Source organism: Leptodactylus fuscus, chromosome 9, assembly GCF_031893055.1.
Source record: "Leptodactylus fuscus isolate aLepFus1 chromosome 9, aLepFus1.hap2, whole genome shotgun sequence".
NCBI classification, from domain to species: Eukaryota; Metazoa; Chordata; class Amphibia; order Anura; family Leptodactylidae; genus Leptodactylus; species Leptodactylus fuscus.
In genome coordinates this window covers 77,471,217-77,495,262 of record NC_134273.1, presented here as the reverse complement: position 1 = coordinate 77,495,262, position 24,046 = coordinate 77,471,217, and the positions used below count along the sequence as shown (strand labels likewise).

General features: G+C 41.9%; 1 protein-coding gene across 1 annotated transcript in view; it reads left to right on the top strand.

Annotated features, from left to right (window-relative positions):
- ADAMTS9 (ADAM metallopeptidase with thrombospondin type 1 motif 9) overlaps window positions 1–24,046 on the top strand; it is a 154,641-nt gene that overhangs the window by 111,063 nt on the left and 19,532 nt on the right. The window contains exons 29-30 of the mRNA XM_075287475.1: window positions 11,491–11,658; window positions 23,771–23,944. Of these exons, the coding sequence (XP_075143576.1) occupies window positions 11,491–11,658; window positions 23,771–23,944 (342 nt within the window). The remainder of the gene's footprint in view (window positions 1–11,490; window positions 11,659–23,770; window positions 23,945–24,046) is intronic.

Here is a 24,046-nt window from a genome sequence, read left to right as displayed (position 1 = left end):
TAAATAAGGATTAGAGATGAGCGAGTAGTATTCGATCGAATACCTCGCTCCCATAGGTATGCGTGTAAGCGGCCGAACACCAAGGGGTTAAGCGCAGTGAATATTCGATGCGCTTAACCCCTTGGTGTTCAGCCACTTACACACATTCCTATGGGAGCGAGAATACTACTCGCTCATCTCTAATAAGGATTCTTTACTGTAAGAGCAGTAAACTGATGAACAGTTGAGTGGACAATTGTATGGCGGGATACGTTTCTTTCACGATTTATGGGTAATAGATTTCTGGAGATGGGGTGTTCATTCAGGGATTTATTATAATGCCCCATACTAGGAATTTTTCCACTTCCATTTTTTTTGCCTTTCACTGGATACCCAGCCTAGGATTTCAGACTGAATTTAGTAGAACTTTCTCTTGTTTTAACCTTATCAAATATACAATTTTTACAAATAATACCGCCAAACCATGCTCAAAGCAAGCAAATAGATTAACTATAAGTTGGCCTGCTCTATAGGGGTATATACATGCGCAGCGTTGGATCCAATACATCTCTAACCATCCAAGTGTTGCAGCCTTATACTGTAGGGGACAGAGATACGTTGCTGCTCCCCGATCCAGCACTAGGCGTTTATTATATGGATATAGATGGTAACCAACATATTTTCCCTAAACTTTTACTAGCAACAGATGCAGGAATTTTATGAAAGCTAGCACTTAGATTTTTGTATCCTGCCTAGGAGAAGAACTGCTCTTAATATGTACTGTAATGACCTCATAAATCATCCCTCCCCTAGAGGCCTCTTGCGACACTGTAGCGCTGCTTAGAAAGCAGGCACAGAAATCCTTAAGACCAGGGATCACTCAGTTCTGCTCTTTCCTGAAATTTTTTTTTTTTTTTTTTTTTTTGGAGAATGCAAACTAATGTTCTGTGTAATGTAACTTTACAGTCATTTATCTGCTGCGGAATGAGCGTTCCAGGGAGCTGCGGGGACCAGCTGCTTCCAAAATGAAGCTGTTCTACTTAAAGGGGAAATTCATCTAAATTTTATGGGACTCTTCGGTTGTTAGGGCGCCCCGTACTGTATTATTGTGAACTTCCCCAATCTTGTAGGGTCGCTAGTTTGACATGGCCGCCCTCTCCTTCTGGGGTCTGCAATGGATCTCCAAGTAGGACGACCCAACTTGGGAAAATTTGACTTAGAAACCGTAAGGGTTTGTTCAGGCGGCGTCTGATTTTGTGATGGAATATGCCACGAGAAACCCCCAAGCGAAATCTTTCTGTCGTTGACGGAAAGTTTTCCGACTCTCGTTCCAAAGATCAGCCAAGCTGCTACTTTGTTTTTTTTGGTTTTTTTGTGGTAGTTTCTGCAAAAAAAACTTCATCGGTGGTGACAAGTCCTCTGTCATGGCCTGGGGACTAGAGATGAGCGAACACTGTTTGGATCAGCCGTTCCGAACAGCACGCTCCCATAGAAATGAATGGAAGCACCTGGCACGTACACTTTGCCGGCGGCCGGTCGCCGCGCCAGGTGCTTCCATTCATTTCTATGGGAGCGTGCTGTTCGGAACGGCTGATCCAAACAGTGTTCGTTCATCTCTACTGGGGACCCCTTAGGGCCCGTGCACACGGAGTTAACGCATACGCATTTTAGCATAATACACGTGTATAGAATACAGGTGTGAAAATAACACTCCCATTGACTTCAAAACGCGTCAAAAAACGCGTCGTGTTTCATTGAAGTCTATGGGAGTGTTATTTTTACACGTGTATTATGCTAAAACGCGTGCGTGTTAACTCTGTGTGCACGGGCCCTTAATGTAAATTCACAAACTTACGTTACAGGGTCCCCAGGCCATGAAAGAGGACTTGTCACCACTCCTAATGTTATAGTACCTACTTGTGTTCCTCATAAGGGCATGGTCACGCTGAGTTTTTTGCAAGAGGATTTTCCACCTCAAAACACGCCCCCCAACTCTTCCATTCAGATTTTTTGACTAGAGGGGAAAAAAGAAGCGTCATGACCTACCTTCAGGCAGATTCCAGCTTGCAAAACGCATTGAAATGAATGGGAGGTGGAATAAAACGCAAAGAGTTTTTTGAAGCCGTTTTTGCCTCCCTTTTATTTCAATGGGCTTTGCGAGTCAGAATCCACCGAGTCCGCACTATATTAGGTAGCTCCTCTATTGTTACTCCAGGAAATTAGTGGATAAATTGGTAATTGGGCGTTCACCATTCCTATGGTCAAAGAGGTGTGTCCTACACAGTGAAAACTGATTGGACACCCCAAGTTAGTAACACCCAGATGACAATTTATTCCTAAATCTCAAAGGAACAACGCAATGTGGAGTTGTAAGAAAAGATGCTCCAGAATGGTTTCATCATGTCAGGCGAGGTGACGGGTCCGCTTTAAAGGGGTTCTCCAGGGTTAGGAAACATGGCTGCTTTCTTCTTCTCATTGGTCACATGGCAGTGCTACTTCTCAATGCCATTCATTGGAGCTGGGACTGAGGCCACGTGACCAGCTGATGTGATGCCACTTTCAAATCCTGGATAACCCCTTTAAGTGGACAATCCCTTTAAAAAAACACATATCATTCAGTATACATATGGCATTAAACAGTACAGTGTGAACTCTACCTAGTAAGGAAACATCTCATCAGCTATGTCTTGTGATCCAGTTTCAGATGGCCGCGTGTTATGTGACCATAGCAGTCGCATCCACCATGATTCCTCCCATTCAAGACAAGATCAGTCTAGACCCCTCAGTGATGTAAGTCTGGTTTAGTACAATCACAGAAGGTCCAGATGCAAATGATACCTCAATAAGCCGCATGAAACAGCGCCACCCTTCTCACTGGCCTCCATGTGGTATTGCAGCTCAGTCCCGTTCATTTTACTTTGGCCAAGCTGCAATACCGCATACAACCTATGCCCAAGATTGGCGCTGTTTTGAGAAATCTCACATGTTTTTCTCATTTCATAAATTGGAGAGAATTCTTGTATTACCTGTAACTCTATAGAAAACAGTTGTAAACTACTTTTAATGATGACGTGTCTTTTAACAAGAAGAAAAGAAATCAGATTTTCCTACTTGGGTCTTTTAGAACGCTATATGACATATGCAAAGCATTCTGGGGGCCCATAAAGTACTGTTCTTAAAATGAGCGCCATGCTGGGTTCTCGGCATATGGCGTACACATGCCGAAATTTCCTATCCATTTCCACTGAGGGTACCTGGAACACAAAATTGAAATGTTCTGTTATTTTCAGGAAAACGCATTTTTATTAGATTTGTCAGACACGCTGTAAACACATAGGGATATTTTCGTGTACATCTAGCCGTCCCCCATTACTCACTTACCCGGCAGAGAGGTCATACGGTTACGTTTTAATACAAAGTCCTGTTTTTAACTAAATTCACTCTTGCTTTGGAGATTGATGGAAGGTCGCAACGTGGATAAATTGCTGTTGTTATTTTTCTTAGTACCTGCTTTGCTTTAATGTATGAGAAATTCCATCTCAGTTATGCCGAAAAGTAATGAGGAACATATTACTCTCCTGCCCTGCCACATGCGAAACCTTGCGTAGTTAGGTTTAGATGGTGACTTTAAGAGCATAGCCCTGAGCCCTGTTAAGCTGCAATACCAGACACAGCCAGTGGACAATAGTGGCGCTGTTTCTGTTTTGAGATTTATATTTCTTAATTAATATACCCTTTAATAATGATGCCTTTCTTTAAGCATCTTTGTAGGCTGCCCTGCTGTGTAATGTGATTTTACATTGAAGTCTGTAGACTAAGGAGATGTGGCTAAGATGTGACCATTAGATATTAACTTCTCTTATATGTTTGTAGAGGGGACAACCCACTTTTAAATTGAAATGGACCTGTGATCAAGTGATCGACAAAGGTTCAGCTTTATTAAGCCCTGGTGATCAGCCAGGGAGTGCTACAGCTGACCATCACTTTTGCCTGCAGCAGCCCCGCAGGAGAAACATGGTATTACATGCTGGTCATTAAACAAATCATCAATATAATAGATAGATGTGCTCCATCTAGCATATTGAAGCTGCTAAAGCTTTGGTTTAGTGATTTTCTGCTCAGGCTCAAAAAGGGAGACACCATTCTATGGTAGCCATATTGCAATAGGACATATGTCAATGTCTTCTAAAGGTGCCCATACATTAATAGCTAACAACTATTCTTTCCTACCATATACATTTGTGTTTTCAGTGAGAAGGGAAGAAGCTGCTGCCAAACACCTCTACTATCTCTCCTTTTCCCACATTTCTCAGACTTTTTCTAATCATCGTCTTTATTGGTTGAAAACAATTATGACCATGAATGCGTTAACCTTCTATGTTCTCATTGTGGTCGGGTTATCTTCTCATACATGTAGTGTCCTCCTGATAACCAGCCATGATGTCCTTATTGTGGTCAGGTTTTCTTCTCATACATGTAGTGTCCTCCTGATAACCAGCCATGATGTCCTTATTGTGGTCAGGTTATCTTCTCATACATGTAGTGTCCTCCTGATAACCAGCCATGATGTCCTTATTGTGGTCAGGTTATCTCCTCATACATGTAGTGTCCTCCTGATAACCAGCCATGATGTCCTTATTGTGGTGGGGTTATCTTCTCATACATGTAGTGTCCTCCTGATAACCAGCCATGATGTCCTTATTGTGGTCAGGTTATCTCCTCGTACATGTAGTGTCCTCCTGATAACCAGCCATGATGTCCTTATTGTGGTCGGGTTATCTTCTCATACATGTAGTGTCCTCCTGATAACCAGCCATGATGTCCTTATTGTGGTCGGGTTATCTTCTCATACATGTAGTGTCCTCCTGATAACCAGCCATGATGTCCTTATTGTGGTCAGGTTATCTTCTCATACATGTAGTGTCCTCCTGATAACCAGCCATGATGTCCTTATTGTGGTCAGGTTATCTTCTCATACATGTGGTGTCCTCCTGATAACCAGCCATGATGTCCTTATTGTGGTCGGGTTATCTTCTCATACATGTAGTGTCCTCCTGATAACCAGCCATGATGTCCTTATTGTGGTCAGGTTATCTTCTCATACATGTAGTGTCCTCCTGGGAGTGCTACAGCTGACCATCACTTTTGCCTGCAGCAGCCCCGCAGGAGAAACATGGTATTACATGCTGGTCATTAAACAAATCATCAATATAATAGATAGATGTGCTCCATCTAGCATATTGAAGCTGCTAAAGCTTTGGTTTAGTGATTTTCTGCTCAGGCTCAAAAAGGGAGACACCATTCTATGGTAGCCATATTGCAATAGGACATATGTCAATGTCTTCTAAAGGTGCCCATACATTAATAGCTAACAACTATTCTTTCCTACCATATACATTTGTGTTTTCAGTGAGAAGGGAAGAAGCTGCTGCCAAACACCTCTACTATCTCTCCTTTTCCCACATTTCTCAGACTTTTTCTAATCATCGTCTTTATTGGTTGAAAACAATTATGACCATGAATGCGTTAACCTTCTATGTTCTCATTGTGGTCGGGTTATCTTCTCATACATGTAGTGTCCTCCTGATAACCAGCCATGATGTCCTTATTGTGGTCAGGTTTTCTTCTCATACATGTAGTGTCCTCCTGATAACCAGCCATGATGTCCTTATTGTGGTCAGGTTATCTTCTCATACATGTAGTGTCCTCCTGATAACCAGCCATGATGTCCTTATTGTGGTCAGGTTATCTCCTCATACATGTAGTGTCCTCCTGATAACCAGCCATGATGTCCTTATTGTGGTGGGGTTATCTTCTCATACATGTAGTGTCCTCCTGATAACCAGCCATGATGTCCTTATTGTGGTCAGGTTATCTCCTCGTACATGTAGTGTCCTCCTGATAACCAGCCATGATGTCCTTATTGTGGTCGGGTTATCTTCTCATACATGTAGTGTCCTCCTGATAACCAGCCATGATGTCCTTATTGTGGTCGGGTTATCTTCTCATACATGTAGTGTCCTCCTGATAACCAGCCATGATGTCCTTATTGTGGTCAGGTTATCTTCTCATACATGTAGTGTCCTCCTGATAACCAGCCATGATGTCCTTATTGTGGTCAGGTTATCTTCTCATACATGTGGTGTCCTCCTGATAACCAGCCATGATGTCCTTATTGTGGTCGGGTTATCTTCTCATACATGTAGTGTCCTCCTGATAACCAGCCATGATGTCCTTATTGTGGTCAGGTTATCTTCTCATACATGTAGTGTCCTCCTGATAACCAGCCATGATGTCCTTATTGTGGTCAGGTTATCTTCTCATACATGTAGTGTCCTCCTGATAACCAGCCATGATGTTTTTATTGTGGTCGGGTTATCTTCTCATACATGTAGTGTCCCCTCCTGATGTCCTTATTGTGGTCGGGTTATCTTCTCATACATGTAGTGTCCCCTCCTGATGTCCTTATTGTGGTCGGGTTATCTTCTCATACATGTAGTGTCCCCTCCTGATAACCAGCCATGATGTCTTTATTGTGGTCGGGTTATCTTCTCATACATGTAGTGTCCTCTTGATAACCAGCCATGATGTCTTTATTGTGGTCGGGTTATCTTCTCATACATGTAGTGTCCCCTTCTGATGTCCTTATTGTGGACAGGTTATCATTGCTGGGTTTCTGACAAGTCCCAAACTATAGAAAGTTCCTGTATTCATGGTCATAGCCATTGGCAAGTGATCAAGTTTATTTACTTTTATTTTACAAAAATGTTTAACTTTTAATTTTCTACAAATTTGAATATTTTTTGTATGCAGAAAATATCCCTTTAAAGTGAAATCTCTCCTTCCTCCAATGCTCTCGATTTTACCTCCTTACAATCCTTTTTGCATTGATCATGATTTACCACAAGAGCAAACAATAGACAAGTAAAAATAGAAACCTATTACATATCACAAAATGATAGATGAATAGCCTTGGAGGACTTAAATGCCTGGGATATCAAAGAGGAGCATCACAGATACTTCAGAAGATTAAAAGAACCTTCCTCTCTTGAGAAAGATGGTATCTCAGGAAGACTATTACACTCTAATAGAGTCCGGCTGTAGAGAGGTCCCAGGATCCTGGGAATGACGGCCTCACTGAACCCACAAGTGGCTTTAGGCTTCTGTAGTTAAGCACCAGTCTGACTTAGAGGACTAGCAAAGCAAAAAGACAAGGGGACTTGTTTCAAGATGTTAGTTAGAGTTAAAGATATATGAAGGAATACAAACGTGGTAAACACAAAATTCATTCAGTCGGCCATTCATCTGTTCATGTGGCAGCTGCTAAGAAAGACTAAATATCAGTAGGGTCACTTACTATTAATCTCAGACTGGGCAGTATGGATGTAATGTATAAATGGAGAGAGTGAGAAAGTGCAAACTAGAGAGAGAGAGAGAAAGAAAGAAAGAAAGAAAGAAAGAAAGAAAGAAAGAAAGAAAGAAAGAAAGAAAGAAAGAAAGAAGAGAGAAAGAAAGAAAAAGAGAAAGAAAGAAAGAAAGAAAGAAAGGAAAGGAAAGAAAGAAAAAGAGAGAGAAAGAAAGAAAAGAGAGAGAAAGAAAGAAAGAAAGAAAGAAAGAAAGAAAGAAAGAAAGAAAGAAAGAAAGAAAGAAAAAGAGAGAGAAAGAAAGAAAGAAAGAATGAAAGAAAGAAAGAAAGAGAAAGGAAGGAAGGAAGGAAGAAAGAAAGAGAAAGGAAGGAAGGAAGGAAGGAAGGAAGGAAGGGAAGAAGAGAATGAAGGAAGAAAGAAGGAGGAAATTGAATAGAGAAGGAAGAATTAAATGAGGGGAAGGAGGGAGGAAAAAGAGAAAACAAAGGAATAGAAGACAGGCAAGAAATGAAGGAAGAAAAGAGGGGAAGGAGGGAGGAGAAAGAAAGAAAGAGAAGGAAAGAAAGAAAGAAAGAGAGAAAGAAAGAAAGGAAGAAAGAAAGAAAGAAAGAAAGAAAGAAAGAAAGAAGGAGGGAGGGAGGAAGGAAGGAAGGAAGGAAGGAAGGAAGGAAGGAAGGAAGGAAGGAAGGAAGAGAATGAAGGAAGAAAGAAGAAGAGACTGAGAAAAAGAATGCAGTAGAAGGAATAAAGGATGAGATGGGAGGGAAACAAATAAAGAGAAGGAAGAGTGAAAGCAGGAAGAAGGGAAGGAAGATGGAAGGAAAGAAAAGAGGGAGAGAAGAAAAGGACAAGAGAGGGAAACAAGGAATTAAAGGAAGGAATTGAAAGACAGAATGGAGAAATTCTGGAAGAGACAGAAGGAAGGAATGTAGGAGACAACAGAAGAGTAAATATGGCAGACATTCTATGTGTATAACAATATACAGTAAGATTCTGACTTCTACTTCCCGATCTCAGCACAGGCCATATGTCTCTGACTCTAGAACATAACTTTTTTGGCTTGCTGTCAGACTCCAATCTTCTTCCAGAGCTGAAAAATGGTGATAAACAGCTCAATTTAGGGAAAACGTCTGCTGACTCTCCATTACATTAACCTCTGTAACAAATTAGGTATCTCCTATGGAGGATTAAATGCATTACACCTCGTGTCCATCTGTTCCTGGGGACAGTCAGCCTTTGTTAGACACCATGGTTTATATTCGTGTATATTAGCTTGCTGTTTAGAAATTGTATTCATGCAGATACTTATCTTGTGCAGTTAAAGTGATATTCCCATGCCATAAAATAATGCCAGATCTCTAGAATGCGTCATCGCTTTTAGATAAGTGGGGGTGACCTCTAAGACCACCCAGGATCCTGAGAATCAGGGCCTCCGTTGCTGAAATATCGCCATTTTTGTCAATTTAGTAATAGTGCTGTTCGGAGCAATGAGGGTGTTGCCATTGCTCCAAAGACGCAAAGAGCAACGCCCTTGTTGACAAAAACAGAGATATCTCAGCAACAGGAGCAGCGATTCACAACAGGGAAACACTTTTTGATTCAGGTGACCCTAACCCATCTATCTATGTGGCTGGTAAGATATGCTGGTTTATGGTGACACATTGCCTTTAAGAGGGAATCAAAAAGTTATATTATCCTGGGTATATCATGTGTATGCAGTTGCTAGACTGGATTATGGTCTAATGCCTATGACCAAGTGACCAGCGCAAGGCTCTCCCGAGGGGGCGTCCAATTCTCTGATCTGTCCGATGAGTATAGAACAGGTCCTATCCCGCTCCTTGTCATTGGAACAGAATGTATCGGAAGCTCCCATAGACATGAATGCATCTCGGATGACACTTGGAAGTGCCTTCCTCTGCAAAATCAGCCCCATTTCGGACAGCACACTCAGTCGTGTGCATGAGGGCTTTCTAAAAATTATAATTGGCATCAGTCCAAAAAATGGCTTGGTAGAACAGATGGCCATGGATGGCCATACCAGGGTCAGGAGTCAAGCCAAATTACTTCTGAAATGGGTTCCAATGGTCCTTCCATTTTTTCGCTACCATGTCACTATATGGAGATCTGAACCATAGAAGACGGGCATCCACCGACCACGTTACCTTTGTGACTATCCTACTCGTGTTCTACTTTGCTGAGTAGCCAAAATTTCACACACCATTGTAAGGGAGGGAGCTTACCCCTTCATGGTGTGGGGGATATCTAGGATGTTATTAGATTTGATTTGTGTTTGTTCCTTTCACATCACTTGCCAGTATATTTAATGATTACTAAGACAGTCTCCCCGTGACCGCCCTGACCCATCCAATTATAGTTGATCTTTGAGAACATTGTATTTGCCTACCCAATGATGCAGCTTACTGACCATACCAAATAGCATTCTTCAAGTGACAAAAGCACAGCAGTCAGTATAGGCGGCAGTGTCAAGAACCGGAGGCCAGCTTGGTGATCGGGGGCCTCTGTGTAGTGTCTCCTTTTTCCCCTTTGATGTTTTTATTTCCTGTCGAAATAAAAAAAAAAATTATGAAAAAGTCACCAGAATCATCTCCATTATCATAGTAGCGTATGATAAACCCATGTAACGTGGAGAAATCATTGATAAATGTGCAAACGGATGGTGGTGCGAAACGCGTCGTGCTGTTTGAGAGGCCAGGGCTACAAGCAGCTGTCATGTCTAATCTCGCTCATGATACAGAATTCTTTTGATTCCAACATCTTAGAGGAGCCTTATAAGGAATCAAAGTGAACGTGTCAGGATGCCACAAGTGGTCAAGACTGAGAATGTTCATTGAACCTGTTAAGAAAGGTTGAATAAAGGTGCCGAGACGCCATGAATAGGACAACAGATGGCGGCACGTTTATTGTGCCCTGACATTTTTGTGAGATAGTTTTTCATCTTTGTGCCTACAAACATAAAGCGGACCTCAATCTAGTGCTACGTTCACCTGCGCCGTCCGGAGTCCCAGAGGAAAAGGTCCTGGTAGCAGAACATTTTCTTCTGGGAATTTTAGGGAAAAAATGGACATGATAGTTAATAGGTAGGGCTGAGCCGATCTTGAGATTTCAAGATCAATTTTAAAATCCGATTTCCGATCATTTTTCCAGCCGATCTCGATTGTGAAATTTGCTCGATCGCCGATCGGAATCCGATCTTTTCCAATCCCGATCCTCAACCCTAGTCAATGCTTCTCTACGGGAAAAGTCACGTTTAGGGTTGAGCCAATCTTGAGATAACCACCGATCTGAATTCGCTGGAAAAGATCGAGTCGGAATGCCGATCGCGATCGTGAAATTTACTTGATCGCCGATCGGAATCCGATGTTTTCCAATCCCAATCGCTCACCCCTATTAATAGGCTTTTTTGGGATCCATTGCTGTCCATCTTAGATGGGGCAGCTCACCCACCAAAACCAATATCAGATAGATGTTTGTCCCTCTGTGGACACCGTATGCGAGTCCAAAGATTTCTTACTAGCAGTGCTTACGTCGTTAACTCACAATAGATGGTTTTTCTTGGATACTTCTTTACAGCCAATTTTTGAGTAGTGTTTTTTTTCTTGCTATGTACAATAAACTAGTGTTTTTGTAAATTCATAAATTTGTATTAATAATTTCCATTTAGTAATGAATACCCATGACATAACCTATGTCACTAAGCTAAAAAGCAGGTGTACAACCCTAGTGGGTTGGTTTGACCCGCCAGGGAATCACAAGGTCAAGCCATGACTAGACCTGTAAGCTTGAGCCAAAAAATAAACAACCCCCCCCCCTCCCCCATGAAGTTGCCAATGGAGCAGACCATTTGCTGTGTGACAGTCTTTAACCCTCTTGGGTTATTTCCATAACTTTTTATGTATGGCCTACGTGTGCCCATTTGTTCTACATAAGTCATGTGTGGGTGTTTGAGGGACTCCGTTACCTAATGTTGGACTCAGGGACCGTGAATTCCATGGGGGATTTATTGTATTATATAGTAACTTGTGCCATAGATGTGCCCACTTTTTACTCTCAATGTTCTTTTCCATCTAAGTATGTTTTTATATCTATAAACCATTAAAAAAAAATGTTGTTGCCTTTGTTACAGTGTTCAGTGTCGTGCGGACGTGGTGTGAAGACCAGGGCTGTGTACTGCGTGGCTAAAGATGGATCCAATGTAGGACATGAATCCTGCAAGCATCTTCCAAAGCCAAACATACGGAAAAAATGCCGAGGGGGCCGATGCCCAAAGTGGAAAGCCGGAGAGTGGGGAAAAGTAAGTTATAAAATTTGACGCAATTTTTTGTTTTAGAAAAATTTTGTAAACTATTTTGTTTGTTTTTTGTTTGTTTGTTTGTTTTTTTTTAACTGCGTACAATATGGTAGATAAGAAGAATCATACAACTACAAGTTAGGACTATCAATATCAATGTCAGTATGTAATTTTGTTTTTTTTCGGGGCAGTAAACTGGACAATTCCCATTTCATAGATGTCCCGTGTCAGTAGGACCTTCGGGGGCAATCCATTAATGGACTATATAAGTATCACCAGTCCCGGTTGTCCCCAGCGCTCTGTAGCTACAGCCCGACAATCCTCATTGTTCCCTGATCTAGGTGATAGAATTATGAGACTTCTGTATGGGAGAATTTTTTTAGGCATTTTGTGGTGAAATTATTTGGATGCTTAATTTTGGGTACATTTTACAACTGTATGGCAGTATTGTGTGGGCAGTATGTGTCTGTTATGTCTTAGTATTTAGATATTGTTTGGTATTATTATTTTTAAATAGGCAGATTTTGAGGGTTATGACAAAAAAAATTCTAGAAAATTTTCTATAAAGTTGGCCTTGGAATTAATATAGTCAAAGCAACTTTATTAACATAACAAATTATCTTAATATACACACAACAAAGCTGAGGTACATTTGGGAACTTCTTATTCTATGTTTATGTCTATGCCCGTGTGTCCGTTGTTCTGGTCCATCGGAAGACCAGGACAATGGACACAAGGAGTGCTAAAATAGTAGAAACTAACAGTGCCCAACAGATCCCATTGGCTGTAATGAGATCCAACCTTACCTGTTTTTTACCTTCCTTAGGGTAAGTTCACATGGGGTTTTTTGGACCGAAACCTGAGGAGGAGGCCAAAGAACAGGTAGCCGCGACTGAATGCCAGTGCACCGCACCAGCATCCAGTCGCGCACTCGGCTCCGGATTAGGCCCAATGAATGGGCCTAGTCGGGAGTGTCTTCAGACCAAATTACGAGGCGAATCGGCCTTTACAGCATAGTCATGGCCATAGGCAGCAATAGTCTGCAGCCCACGCGTTGAGGTCTACAGAAGAGTTTTCTGGAAATGCTCTATGCTGGGAGGGGAGTAAATAAGCTGTGATGTCATCGATGCCAGTAGTGGATATAATGATGGATTAGTAATGTTATCCATGGAGGCGTTATCTTCTATTGTTATCTAGTCTGTGATGTAAAGACTTGACTGCTGCAGAGAAAACCCGTACAGAACTGGCAAGTGTCAGAGTGAAAATTTCAGGATCTAGCACAAGGTTATGATGTGTTTGATATGGCTGCAAATTCTCATAGGAACCAATTAAAACATTCCATAGTATACTCAATTCTGAATTGGAAGGGGGGTAAGTTATAAGCTGGGACTGACTACAGGAGAGAGATGGAGAAAATCTTGATAATCCATATGCCCTCCACATGCAGGACTGTCCGCACATGAGGTATATATAGAAATATCATTTAGACCCGCTCACTGCACTACAAAGCTGGGTGATCTCTGCACTTGCCAGTGAACGCCTCCTTAGAGTTCAGTTGGAATTTTTTTGACAACTAGATGGATGTCAGGACCTCTAAGATAAAACAGATGAAACTAAGATTGTTAAAAGTGAGAATAAGAATGAAGCCTGTGAGGTTAGACACAGCAGCGTCAGTACAGTGAGACGACCATGAGGAATAGTAAAATGCCATTGACGTCTTCTCTTTTTATCTGTTTTAACCATTTAGGGTATATCCGTTTCTATGTTTTGCAGTACAAATACCTTCATTACAATATATTTAGTTATACCGGTCGCTGTATAAATCAGTAGTAAAGGCACATAGAAGAACTTTTGTGATACATCAGAGAAAAATGCTTCTTTCTCCTCTTATCAGTTTCCCTCCTCACTGTTCCCTTATAAACTGACTTTCACTCTGAAGTCTCTGCTATATTGACTTGATATGGACCACAGTTCAAATGACTCTGACTACGGATGTCAATAGAAGTCTAAGGAAAGAGGAGAGGGAGGAGTGAGCAGGAGCTGAAGGAGAAAGAAGCAGAGACATGTTTAGCATGATGCTTTATTATGAACACCAATACTGTCAGTGCTTCTCTAAATATGTCCTGCATAATCTTTCCAGGGGTTAAGGGAGATATAATTAGGAATTACTTGCCCCTATGCTTACTTTGTACAGTGTATGACAGCTAGCCTTCACCTGTCTCCTCGATTCCTCAGAACCTGACCCCTCCATATAGAGGTTACACTGCACTCCGTGCACTTAGTATCTGTGTATATACCGGCTGGTGACGGCTGATACAGCTTCACTCATATGCCCTTATTAATAGATGGCTGGACCATTGTACTAAACAAGCCCTCAGACTTTTTGTGTCTCCCTATTTCCTCATAGATTGTAAGCTCTAGTGAGCAGGACCCTCACTCTTGTTTGAGGTTGGGCCAGGGAACTTGAGCTTAATAGCCCTTAGGGTAAATTCACATGGGGTATTTTGGTCAGGATTTTGAGGCCATATCCCATTGAAATAAAAAAAGAAGCGAGGTGCTCATTCTTCAGGCCAAGTCGCCTCGCGATTCGGCCTGAAGACACTCCCTCCTCTGGACTAGGCCCATTGGGCCTAATCCGGAGCAGAGTGCATTGCTGGATACTGGTGCAGTGCACCGGCTTTCAGTCGCGGCATCCCGATTTTTGGACCAGAACCTGAGGTGGCCTCCGCCTCATGTTCCGGTCCAAAAAGTTCTGTATGAACTTACCCTTAGGAATTATACCATAATAGCCTTCAAATATGTGTCTTTACTAACTAGATTATAATCGTGTTAGAGCCTGGGCCTACACAAGGATCCTCCCATAGATCCAGTTATTGATCACAATCATACGGACAAGGAACCTCAGTCCATAGATGAGAGCCTTCTGATACAGTTCATCCTGCAAATGGTGGTGATATATTTTCTCCGAATCATTTGCGTCCTAATGTAAATGGTGACTCTTGGTGAAGCAGGAATACTACGGACTCGTTGGGGAATGACATAACAAATCTCTACAACCTAGATACAATTATTTGTACCGTTAAGTGTGAAAACTGCCTCGGTCGTTTTACTGGAAAATAAAAGCGCGCTGTAATTGAGGACCCATACTGCGTCCTAATGCTGGAAAGGCACACGGGCTGTTGGATTAATATGACCCCAGTAATTAAGGATGGCAGGAGATTTCCCAGTCCCTCCAACCAAAAACCCACAACTGTCAGCTCTGGTAATCCCATGTATAATTACTGCTCTTACCTATGAATGGTTCACATGTGACTGAGCCTCGTACGGTAAACACTTCCAGTACTGCAAAGTTTATTTGCTCTCCCATGTCTTGTCACACATAGACACGGACCATCTGCTCCGGATTACACAGCGTTTCGACTTAGAATTACTATATAAATCCTGGACTTGTGCTCTTATGTCAAGCTCTGAAAAAAATCGCCTTAGCTGTTTCTTAAAGGGTTCGTCCAGGATTACAATATAGGGTTTGCTTTGTTTCCAGATGCAGCGCCTTGTCTGTCCATGGGTGGTATTGCAGATTATCTCTATTGAATTGAATGAAGAAGACCTGCAATACCAAGCATAGTTCTGATTTGTCAATTTTTTGGAAGGGGGTATGGTCAGGGGTTGGACATGGCCGCCTCTCCCTTCTGCCCGCATGGCATCTCCAGCGCCATTGTTCTTGGCGTATTTATTGGGTTTGCCACAATCCCCCTAATACTTAGAACTGCATTGTGAGACAATTTAGGAGACCCTCGTAGAGTGAAAAGCTGACCATTGTATAGCCCAGAGGAGCAGTAGGAGGAATGTCTGCCATTACAATGTTTGCCTTAATTCATGGTTTATACGAAGAACAGAGAGGAAGCCTGTGTCTATAATACACCGCCTGACATGGGCAAATATTTAGTATAATATGGCAGAAGCGCATTTGTTGTCAATTATATTATTTGGGATTACTATGACATATGGACGCCACTAAAGTAAAACAGATGAATCCGTCTCGGAGGAGACTGAAGGAGAGGGGCTTATAGGCGGCGAAGAAAAGATGGGGGCTGAGTGATCTATATACAAGCAGGCCGTGGGCTATATAAGGTTTGGTCAATTCTATATAACCCATAGGACTGAATAGGAATCTTTGTTGCCTATCGCAACCAATCACCGTCCAGCTTTTATTTGACCAGAGACGTTTAAGAAATGAAAGCTGAGCTCTGATTGGTTTAAAAAATGAAAGCTGCTTTGTGTCTGGTCACTATGGGCGACAACGGAAAGGCGGACCACTAAATTATAGGAAAGCCCCATGGACCTATTGTTGGGGGAGGGGTCCGTTGTTTTTTAATTAAAAGCAGTGGGCGAAAATTTTGTGCATACAGGAGTTTTTCGGCCACCGATTTCATGCGGACACAGCGATGGAGTCTCCTAAATGGAAACTCGGAGATTCCAACGCAGATGTGAACCTAGCCCGAGACATCGGGGGAGATCTTCGAAGTCTGGAGTTTCCCACAGCGGTCTACAACTCTTCTGCGCTGGCGGAGTCCCTATGACGCAACCGGGTCAGATCAGGACAGGAGTCGTCTTGTGTTTTTTTTAATGTTGAAAAGTCAATAAGAAATTCAGCGTGACCTTATATAAGGCGGGGGCGGGGGAGTTACTTTTATATTCCAGCCTTTTTGCCTCTTGTGGCTTTTTTCAAATATTTTCCTATTGAGTTCATTATAGGAATAAGAATACCCCGAAACAGAGGAAAAATGCTATGTGAAAAAAAAAAGTGCCATAATTGCATTCAGCAAGAAAGACGCCGTGTAAACACTGTGTGTGATGGTAGCCTTATGGGCTAGTGACTCCATCTAGTCCAGACTGACACCATTTAATGTCCATAAGTCGTCATGCGCATGACCAGCGTCGCATCTCCCATGAGGCGACCTGAAGCGAGCGCTTCAGGCGGCGCTATGTCAGGACCCCAGGGAGGGCGGCATTTTTGATTATCTAAGCCAGTCCAGGACAAGCTGTCCTGGACTGGCTTAGCACCGAGCGATGGTTTGGGGAGGCCACTGAAGCAGCGCTGCTCCAGCAGCCTCCCCTCACGCTCAGGCAGAGAGCAGGTCATCTCCGTGCCTGCTCTCTGCCTGTGAATGGCGCTAAGCCCCACCCCCTTCGCTCCGTCACGCCCCTGCGCATGACTATGGCCTGGGCGGTATATGGATGTCATCCGTGTGTCACCCATGCACTGGCCAAGCTTCCACAGCCGTATTCATTGGGGCTATCCAGCACGGCCACCAAACTGATCAGGAATAAGACCTGTCCTAAGGGTAAGTTCACACGGAGTGTTTTGGTCAGGATTTTGAGGCCGTATCCGCTTCAAAATCCTGACCAAAATGATGGCTCCGTTGGTAGCCGCTCAGGTCTTTTTTCTGGTTTGTTCCGGCTCCTGGAAAAAGAAGCGAGATGCTCATTCTTCAGGCCGTTTCGCCTCGCGGTTCGACCTGAAAACACTCCCTCCTCCAGACTAGGCCCATTCATTGGGCCTAATCCGGAGCGGAGTGCGCAGTTGATGCTGGTGCACTGCACTGGCTTTCAGTCGCAGCTACCCGTATTTTGGTCCGGAACCTGACGCGGACCTAAAAACTCTGTCTGAACTTCCCCTCTGAGTTGAGGCATGGGCTGTCAGCCCTCGCACACAAAACTGTGAGATATTACTACACCAAATATGACAGAATCTGCGACTACGGCTTCCAACGGGACCTCCAACCTGATGAACAAGGCCTTAGGCTGAATTTCGGGTGACAAACAGTTAAACTCATCTGGCATAATTAATAATCTTTAATGAGGAGGATGACTGTAACTGAAGTGTGCACAATGGCCTAGGCCAGGATACGCCGCTACAAGTCTCTAGATGTAAAGCACTTGATATTATTCCATTCATGGCAGGTCACACAATAGCATAGTACGCAGCGTGTGTTCTGCTGCCAGGATTACCTGGCCACCATCCTACATGCCCCAAACTGGAGTCACTAAACAACAGCCCCTCTGTTATCTGGGAAAATACATACAGGCGGAAGGATCCTTATATACCAAGGCTTCAAAGAATATGCTATGGGCTATACATACAACAGCTTAAGTGTGTAATAATACGGGATTAATGTGTACTTAAAGGAAAAAAGCCACTGCCAACAAAAAGAACAATAAGCCTAAGGCATAGGATGTAGTAATAATACAGAACTAAAGGGGTGCTCCAACCCATTACTCTAGGTTCACACTAGCATTCGGATTTCCATTCTTCGAGCTTGCTCGGGGACCCAAAAAACGGAAATCCTACCATCTTAGTAAGCAGTTACCTGGAGAGAAAAGTCCTGCTTGCACATGTTTTAAGCAGAAGGGGGTACGAAATCCCTGAACAGTTACATAAATCTAGTGTGACCATAGCCTTACCCTTTGTTCGCATCTACGTTTGGTATTCTTTTCGGGCAGTCTGCATGGGGACTCCCCGAACGGACTGCCGAACGCAACTGCAAGCGGTGTGCAGTAAAAGCACACAGACCCCATAGACTATAATGGGGTCTGTGTGCTTGCCGCACGTTGCCTGCACGAATCATGCAGAAAGGAAAGTAGATTGTGAACTACTTTCCTGTCCACATGATCCCTGCAGAGATCTGGCAGCAAGCACACGGACCCCATTATAATCTATGGGGTCCGTGTGCTTTCAGTGGCACACCGCTTGCAGTTGCGTTGGTATTCTGTTCATCCTTATGAGGACTACCCCAGACGGAAGCCAAACGCTAATATGAAGGGGTACGTCTGAACTTACCCTCTGAGTTGAGGCATGGGCTGTCGGCCCACACACACAAAACTGTGAGATATTACTACACCAAATATGACAGAATCTGTGACTACGGCTACTAACGGGACCTCCAACGTAGATGTGAACAAGGCCTTAGGCTGAATTTCGGGTGACAAACAGTTAAACTCATGAGGACTCCCCCGGACGGAATCCAAACGCTAATGTGAAGGGGTACGTCTGTCTCATCATTCAGGTTTCCACTAAAGTATAGGGAAGAGGCAAGAAGCTTGCCAGGACTTAAAACAGCTGAGCTGTAATACCACTCACAACCTATCCACAAAGGTGGCGCTGTTGCTTTGACATTTCATACAACCCCTGTCTGGTCTATCATTATATTAATATATATTGCTGCCTCTATAGAAACCATCGTTTCATATGCATATACAGCGCATGAGCCTCGGACTAAGATGTCTGCACCTATAGAACATGGTCATGTACAGATTAGAGGCAAAGTGGTAAAATCCACTTTCTACATTGTATTGTAAAGCCTATATTGGTGTATGTGTTCCCAGGGGCAGGTGCGAGGGTTAGAGGCCTGTTCGCATTGTGCTTGCCTGCCTTCAATGACCCTTTGTACGTAGCCTTGTTAGCTGCTGTTTACCTCATTAACACGACAAGTGGCTGCGGCTCGCAGGATTGTGTTGCGGCCCTGAAGTCATGTAATACAACTTTCTATTATTCACAAGGGAATGTGTGGTGTGAAGGAATCCTTGACCGGTCGTACTACACAGAGCTTCAATAATGTGTGTCCAGTGTGTTCAGTTTTGGTAAGAGAATAGCATTGCCCGGTAATATAAGGCTGAGGCCTCACGTTGCGGAAACGCAGCTTCTTTGGTTGCAGTTTTTGCTGCTTTTTTTGGAGCCAAAGCCAACAATGGTTACAAAAAGAATAGAAGATATATAGAAAGTTCTTATACTTCTCCCATCTGCCCAATCCACTCCTGGCTTTGGCCCAAAACCCGCAGCAAAATCTGCACCAAAAAAGCCGCGTTTCTGCCATGTGGGGTTTCGGCCTATACATGGATTCACATCGGCCATTTTGGGTGAATTTTAAAGGGGTTTCATGTTACAAATAAGTCAGAAAATGAACAATTCCTTTAAATGATAGTAAAATCAGCCCAAACCACTCCATAGACAAGTGACATGCCCTGTCCAGAACGCGTTGGGTTTCTCGCAGAGTTGTCACTTAGTGACTCTATGTCTCATTTTCCCTTCCATTGATAATTCGCAGAGCTCCTGTTTTGATAAATGCCCAGCGTCTCGTCGTACATTTTTTGATGTGTGCATTCATGAAAATAGCTAACAAAAGATGGCACAGACGTGTGGCACGGCTAACACAACACGCTGAAAACACATTGGCTAGACACAGTAAAGTCGTGAGGCCATTTGGCAGAGGACTATGGGAATTTCATTTAATGTAAGCAGTATGTGAGACATTCAGTACATAAACAGAGCTCTGGTCACATCATGTACCTCCCGGGTCTCCAATCTACCGAGTACCCAAATATCTGGGGCTAAAACATTTCATCTTACATCACCAGACTTGTCTTCAAAATATGACATATATATATATATATATATATATATATATATATATATATATATATATATATATTAACCATCATTGTACAGTCATGGGTCAGAAAGACCTTAAAGGGGTTGTCCCAGAGTCACAGTCTCTCCCGGGACCCCAATGATTACAGTGCCCGTCTGTTTCCAACAAGCTTGTATAGCCATGGCTCCACCCAAACAGGGGACCCGAGACCCCAGGTTTCCATCAAGAGTAGGGCCCGGCCATCAAACAGTTATCTCAGAGGTGTCATCATTTGGTTCAGGGCACCAGGATAAGGAAACACCCCCTTTTGTGTATGCCACGCCCATTTTGTGACATCGACATGCCAGTGTGCTTGCCACACCCCTTTTTTGTGACGTAAGCGGCACATAGTATACCCACACCATATACAGAATGACCGAGAGTCCAGTGCATGCAGGAGCCTTGGACTAGCTCCAGGAGATTTGCCAGCTCTTTCGGGACTTTTGGAGGACACCTCTTTTTTTTCAGGAGTCCGGGAAAGATGGCAAATAAGACTTATTTTATAATTTTGTGAAAAGTATTACGTCACTTTAGGTACTGTAAAAAGCTGGGTATCACCCTGTGAGGGACTTTAGTCACTGTCTCCCATTATCTCTTGGGGGAAGACCAGATATTGCGGAATAGAAAATTTATTTTAAAAAATCCTATAAGAGGATGGTAAAATATTAAGAGTATTCTGCTTTATTAGGTCTCCTGCACTGTGGAGTGAATGAGGGTTAGCTGTAATTCATTGTATTTCATATCACCGTAAGGATTACTTTGCCGGAAGATCAATGAAGGAGCGGTATCGTGATAACTGTCTACATACAGGGGGTCTGACCACTAGCCCACCCATTAGTCATACAAATGGGGTCCCATGTCTCCCTGTTTGCATGCAGCAATGACTGATCATACACACCCCCACCCTGTGACTGCTGAGGCTCACCAAGTACAAGTGAATGGAAATATCCCTTTAATGATCCAGGAGTTGGGGGGAAGTTCTAGTGACCATCTTACGTTTTTCCTGGCAGCTACTGTAAGATCAAAAGGGCTGAAGGTACCAAAAAATACTCTCCTACAACTCTGTGCGCCTGTCACTGCTACATGTGCTCTAGAGGGCATAGGTACAGTACTGCCACCTGTAGGTCACATCTTGTATTACAAGGCAACGGCTCAAACATACTCAGTAATATCCACTCCTTACTAAACAGTATAGTTGATGTTAGTCACTGGTGGTCTGGAAGACCCCCCTGATAAATACATACATTAAGACTCTCCATTTTGATACGCCGTTCTATCCCTTTAAAAGGATCCCCACTTATTGCCAGAATGGGGGCCTTAGTTCTCTGTCTCATCCATTGGCTGTTTCCATCTATGACATAGACTTTGAATGGAAAAGCAAGATGGCTACCCAACCAATGGAGCAGCAAGATGCCTGCCCAACCAATGGAGCAGCAAGATGCCTGCCCAAGCACCATGAGCTGGGACACAGGGAACCTAGGTCAGACTCCCATGAACCTATCTAGTATCTGCCCTACCAATCTGTTATATGTGGCACATACTGTAGACGGAAAGGTATCGCCCAATCCCTAGAAACCACCAACAGACCCCAAATCACATCCATGCCCCCCCATAGGTCATGTAAGATCAGTCCTGCTAGATTGCTGCACTGCACACTGGGAGACATTGCAGCCGGTCCTGGCATCGGCACCTAACCAACATTACATTGCATAATCTGACTATTAACCTTATTAGGAAATTTTGGCGTATTCGGGGAGCGACATAATTGCTTAAATTGACTGTCAGGGATAAACACAAAAATAGCATGGATGTTTAACCCATTGTGAACAATCCTACCAAACAGAATAACGCCAGATGGAGAAACTGAACACTAAATTATATATATATATATATATATATATATATATGATCAGTCTTTATTATTTATTTTTACTAAATCTATCTATCTTAAATAAATATAAATGATTAATATATATAGATAGATAGATAGATAGATAGATAGATAGATAGATAGATAGATAGATAGATAGATAGGAGATAGATGATAGATAGAAAGATAGATAGATAGATAGATAGATAGATAGATAGATAGATAGATAGGAGATAGATGATAGATAGAAAGATAGATAGATAGATAGATAGATAGATAGATAGGAGATAGATAGATAGATAGATAGATAGATAGATAGATAGGAGATAGATAGATAGATAGATAGATAGATAGATAGATAGATAGATAGATAGGAGATAGATAGATAGATAGATAGATAGGAGATAGATAGATAGATAGATAGATAGATAGATAGATAGATAGGAGATAGATAGATAGATAGATAGATAGATAGATAGATAGATAGGAGATAGATAGATAGATAGATAGATGATAGATAGATAGATAGATAGATAGATAGATAGATAGATAGATAGATAGGAGATAGATAGATAGATAGATAGATAGATAGATAGATAGGAGATAGATAGATAGATAGATAGATAGGAGATAGATAGATAGATAGATAGATAGATAGATAGGAGATAGATAGATAGATAGATAGATAGGAGATAGATAGATAGATAGATAGATAGATAGATAGATAGATAGATAGATGATAGATAGATAGATAGATAGATAGATAGATGATAGATAGATAGATAGATAGATAGATAGATAGATAGATGGATAGACGGATGGATAGATAGATAGATAGATAGATAGATAGATAGATAGATAGATAGATAGATAGATAGATAGATAGGAGATAGATAGATAGATGGATAGACGGATAGATAGATAGATAGATAGATAGATAGATAGATAGATAGATAGGAGATAGATAGATGATAGATAGATAGATAGATAGATAGATAGATGATAGATAGATAGATTATAACATTATAAATACATACATACATACATATATATATATATATATATATATATATATATACATATATATATATATACAGTATATATACTGCAGGTATAAATTACTGAGAGGTGCAGGCACAAATAATACAAGGCAAAGAATAAAATGACAAATTCAACTCAGCTACATCTTCAAGCTCTATAGCCTGCAAATGTGAATTATGAATTAGTTAATACTACGCTGAAATCTGTATTGCAGATGGACAAAATGAATAAATATACATAACCAGATTCTAAAATACTCTATATACTTTGACCTATGGCATATTTAATGCTTTGTTTTTCTAATGATTTTTGCAACATCTGATACGTTATATGTTATTATTTATGCCAGATTATTATTAATAATAATAATAATAATAATAATAATAATAAATATTATTTATTAATGAATTATTGAACAGATCAAAACATAACACAAAAATAAATAAAACAGCAAACAATGAAAAAGATAATCTAAAAATTCCAAACATACGACAACATAATCGCAGGTAACCGTAATATTGAACAATGGAAAAAAATATTATTACTAAAATTGTAAATAATATAAAATATACTAAATAGAAAAAGAATAAAATACAAATAACAACATGTTCCCCTATTTATTTGGAGATTTTACAGTCACAGTGTTGATATTAAACCTAAATATGACATTTTCTTAGAATGTGATCAATAAGTTAAAATAAAAGCGACTTACAGGGTGCCTTTTTTTCCCTCCTAGTGCTCAGTAACGTGCGGCCAAGGGGTACAAGAGAGGACCGTTCACTGCCAAGTTGGTACTCAGAAATTGTCCAGGGCATCGGAGTGCAATCTGTCTACAAGACCCGTGTCAGAGCAAATTTGCCAAAGAGAGGATTGTCCAGTTTACACTTGGAAAGCAGAAGAATGGCAAGACGTAAGTAGGAGATCCGGGGGGTGGGCAGCTCCACAATATTCAAAACGTACAAGATGCTCATCCTGACGTGGGTCGGGATCACGTTACTCCTGTGAGGTGTAA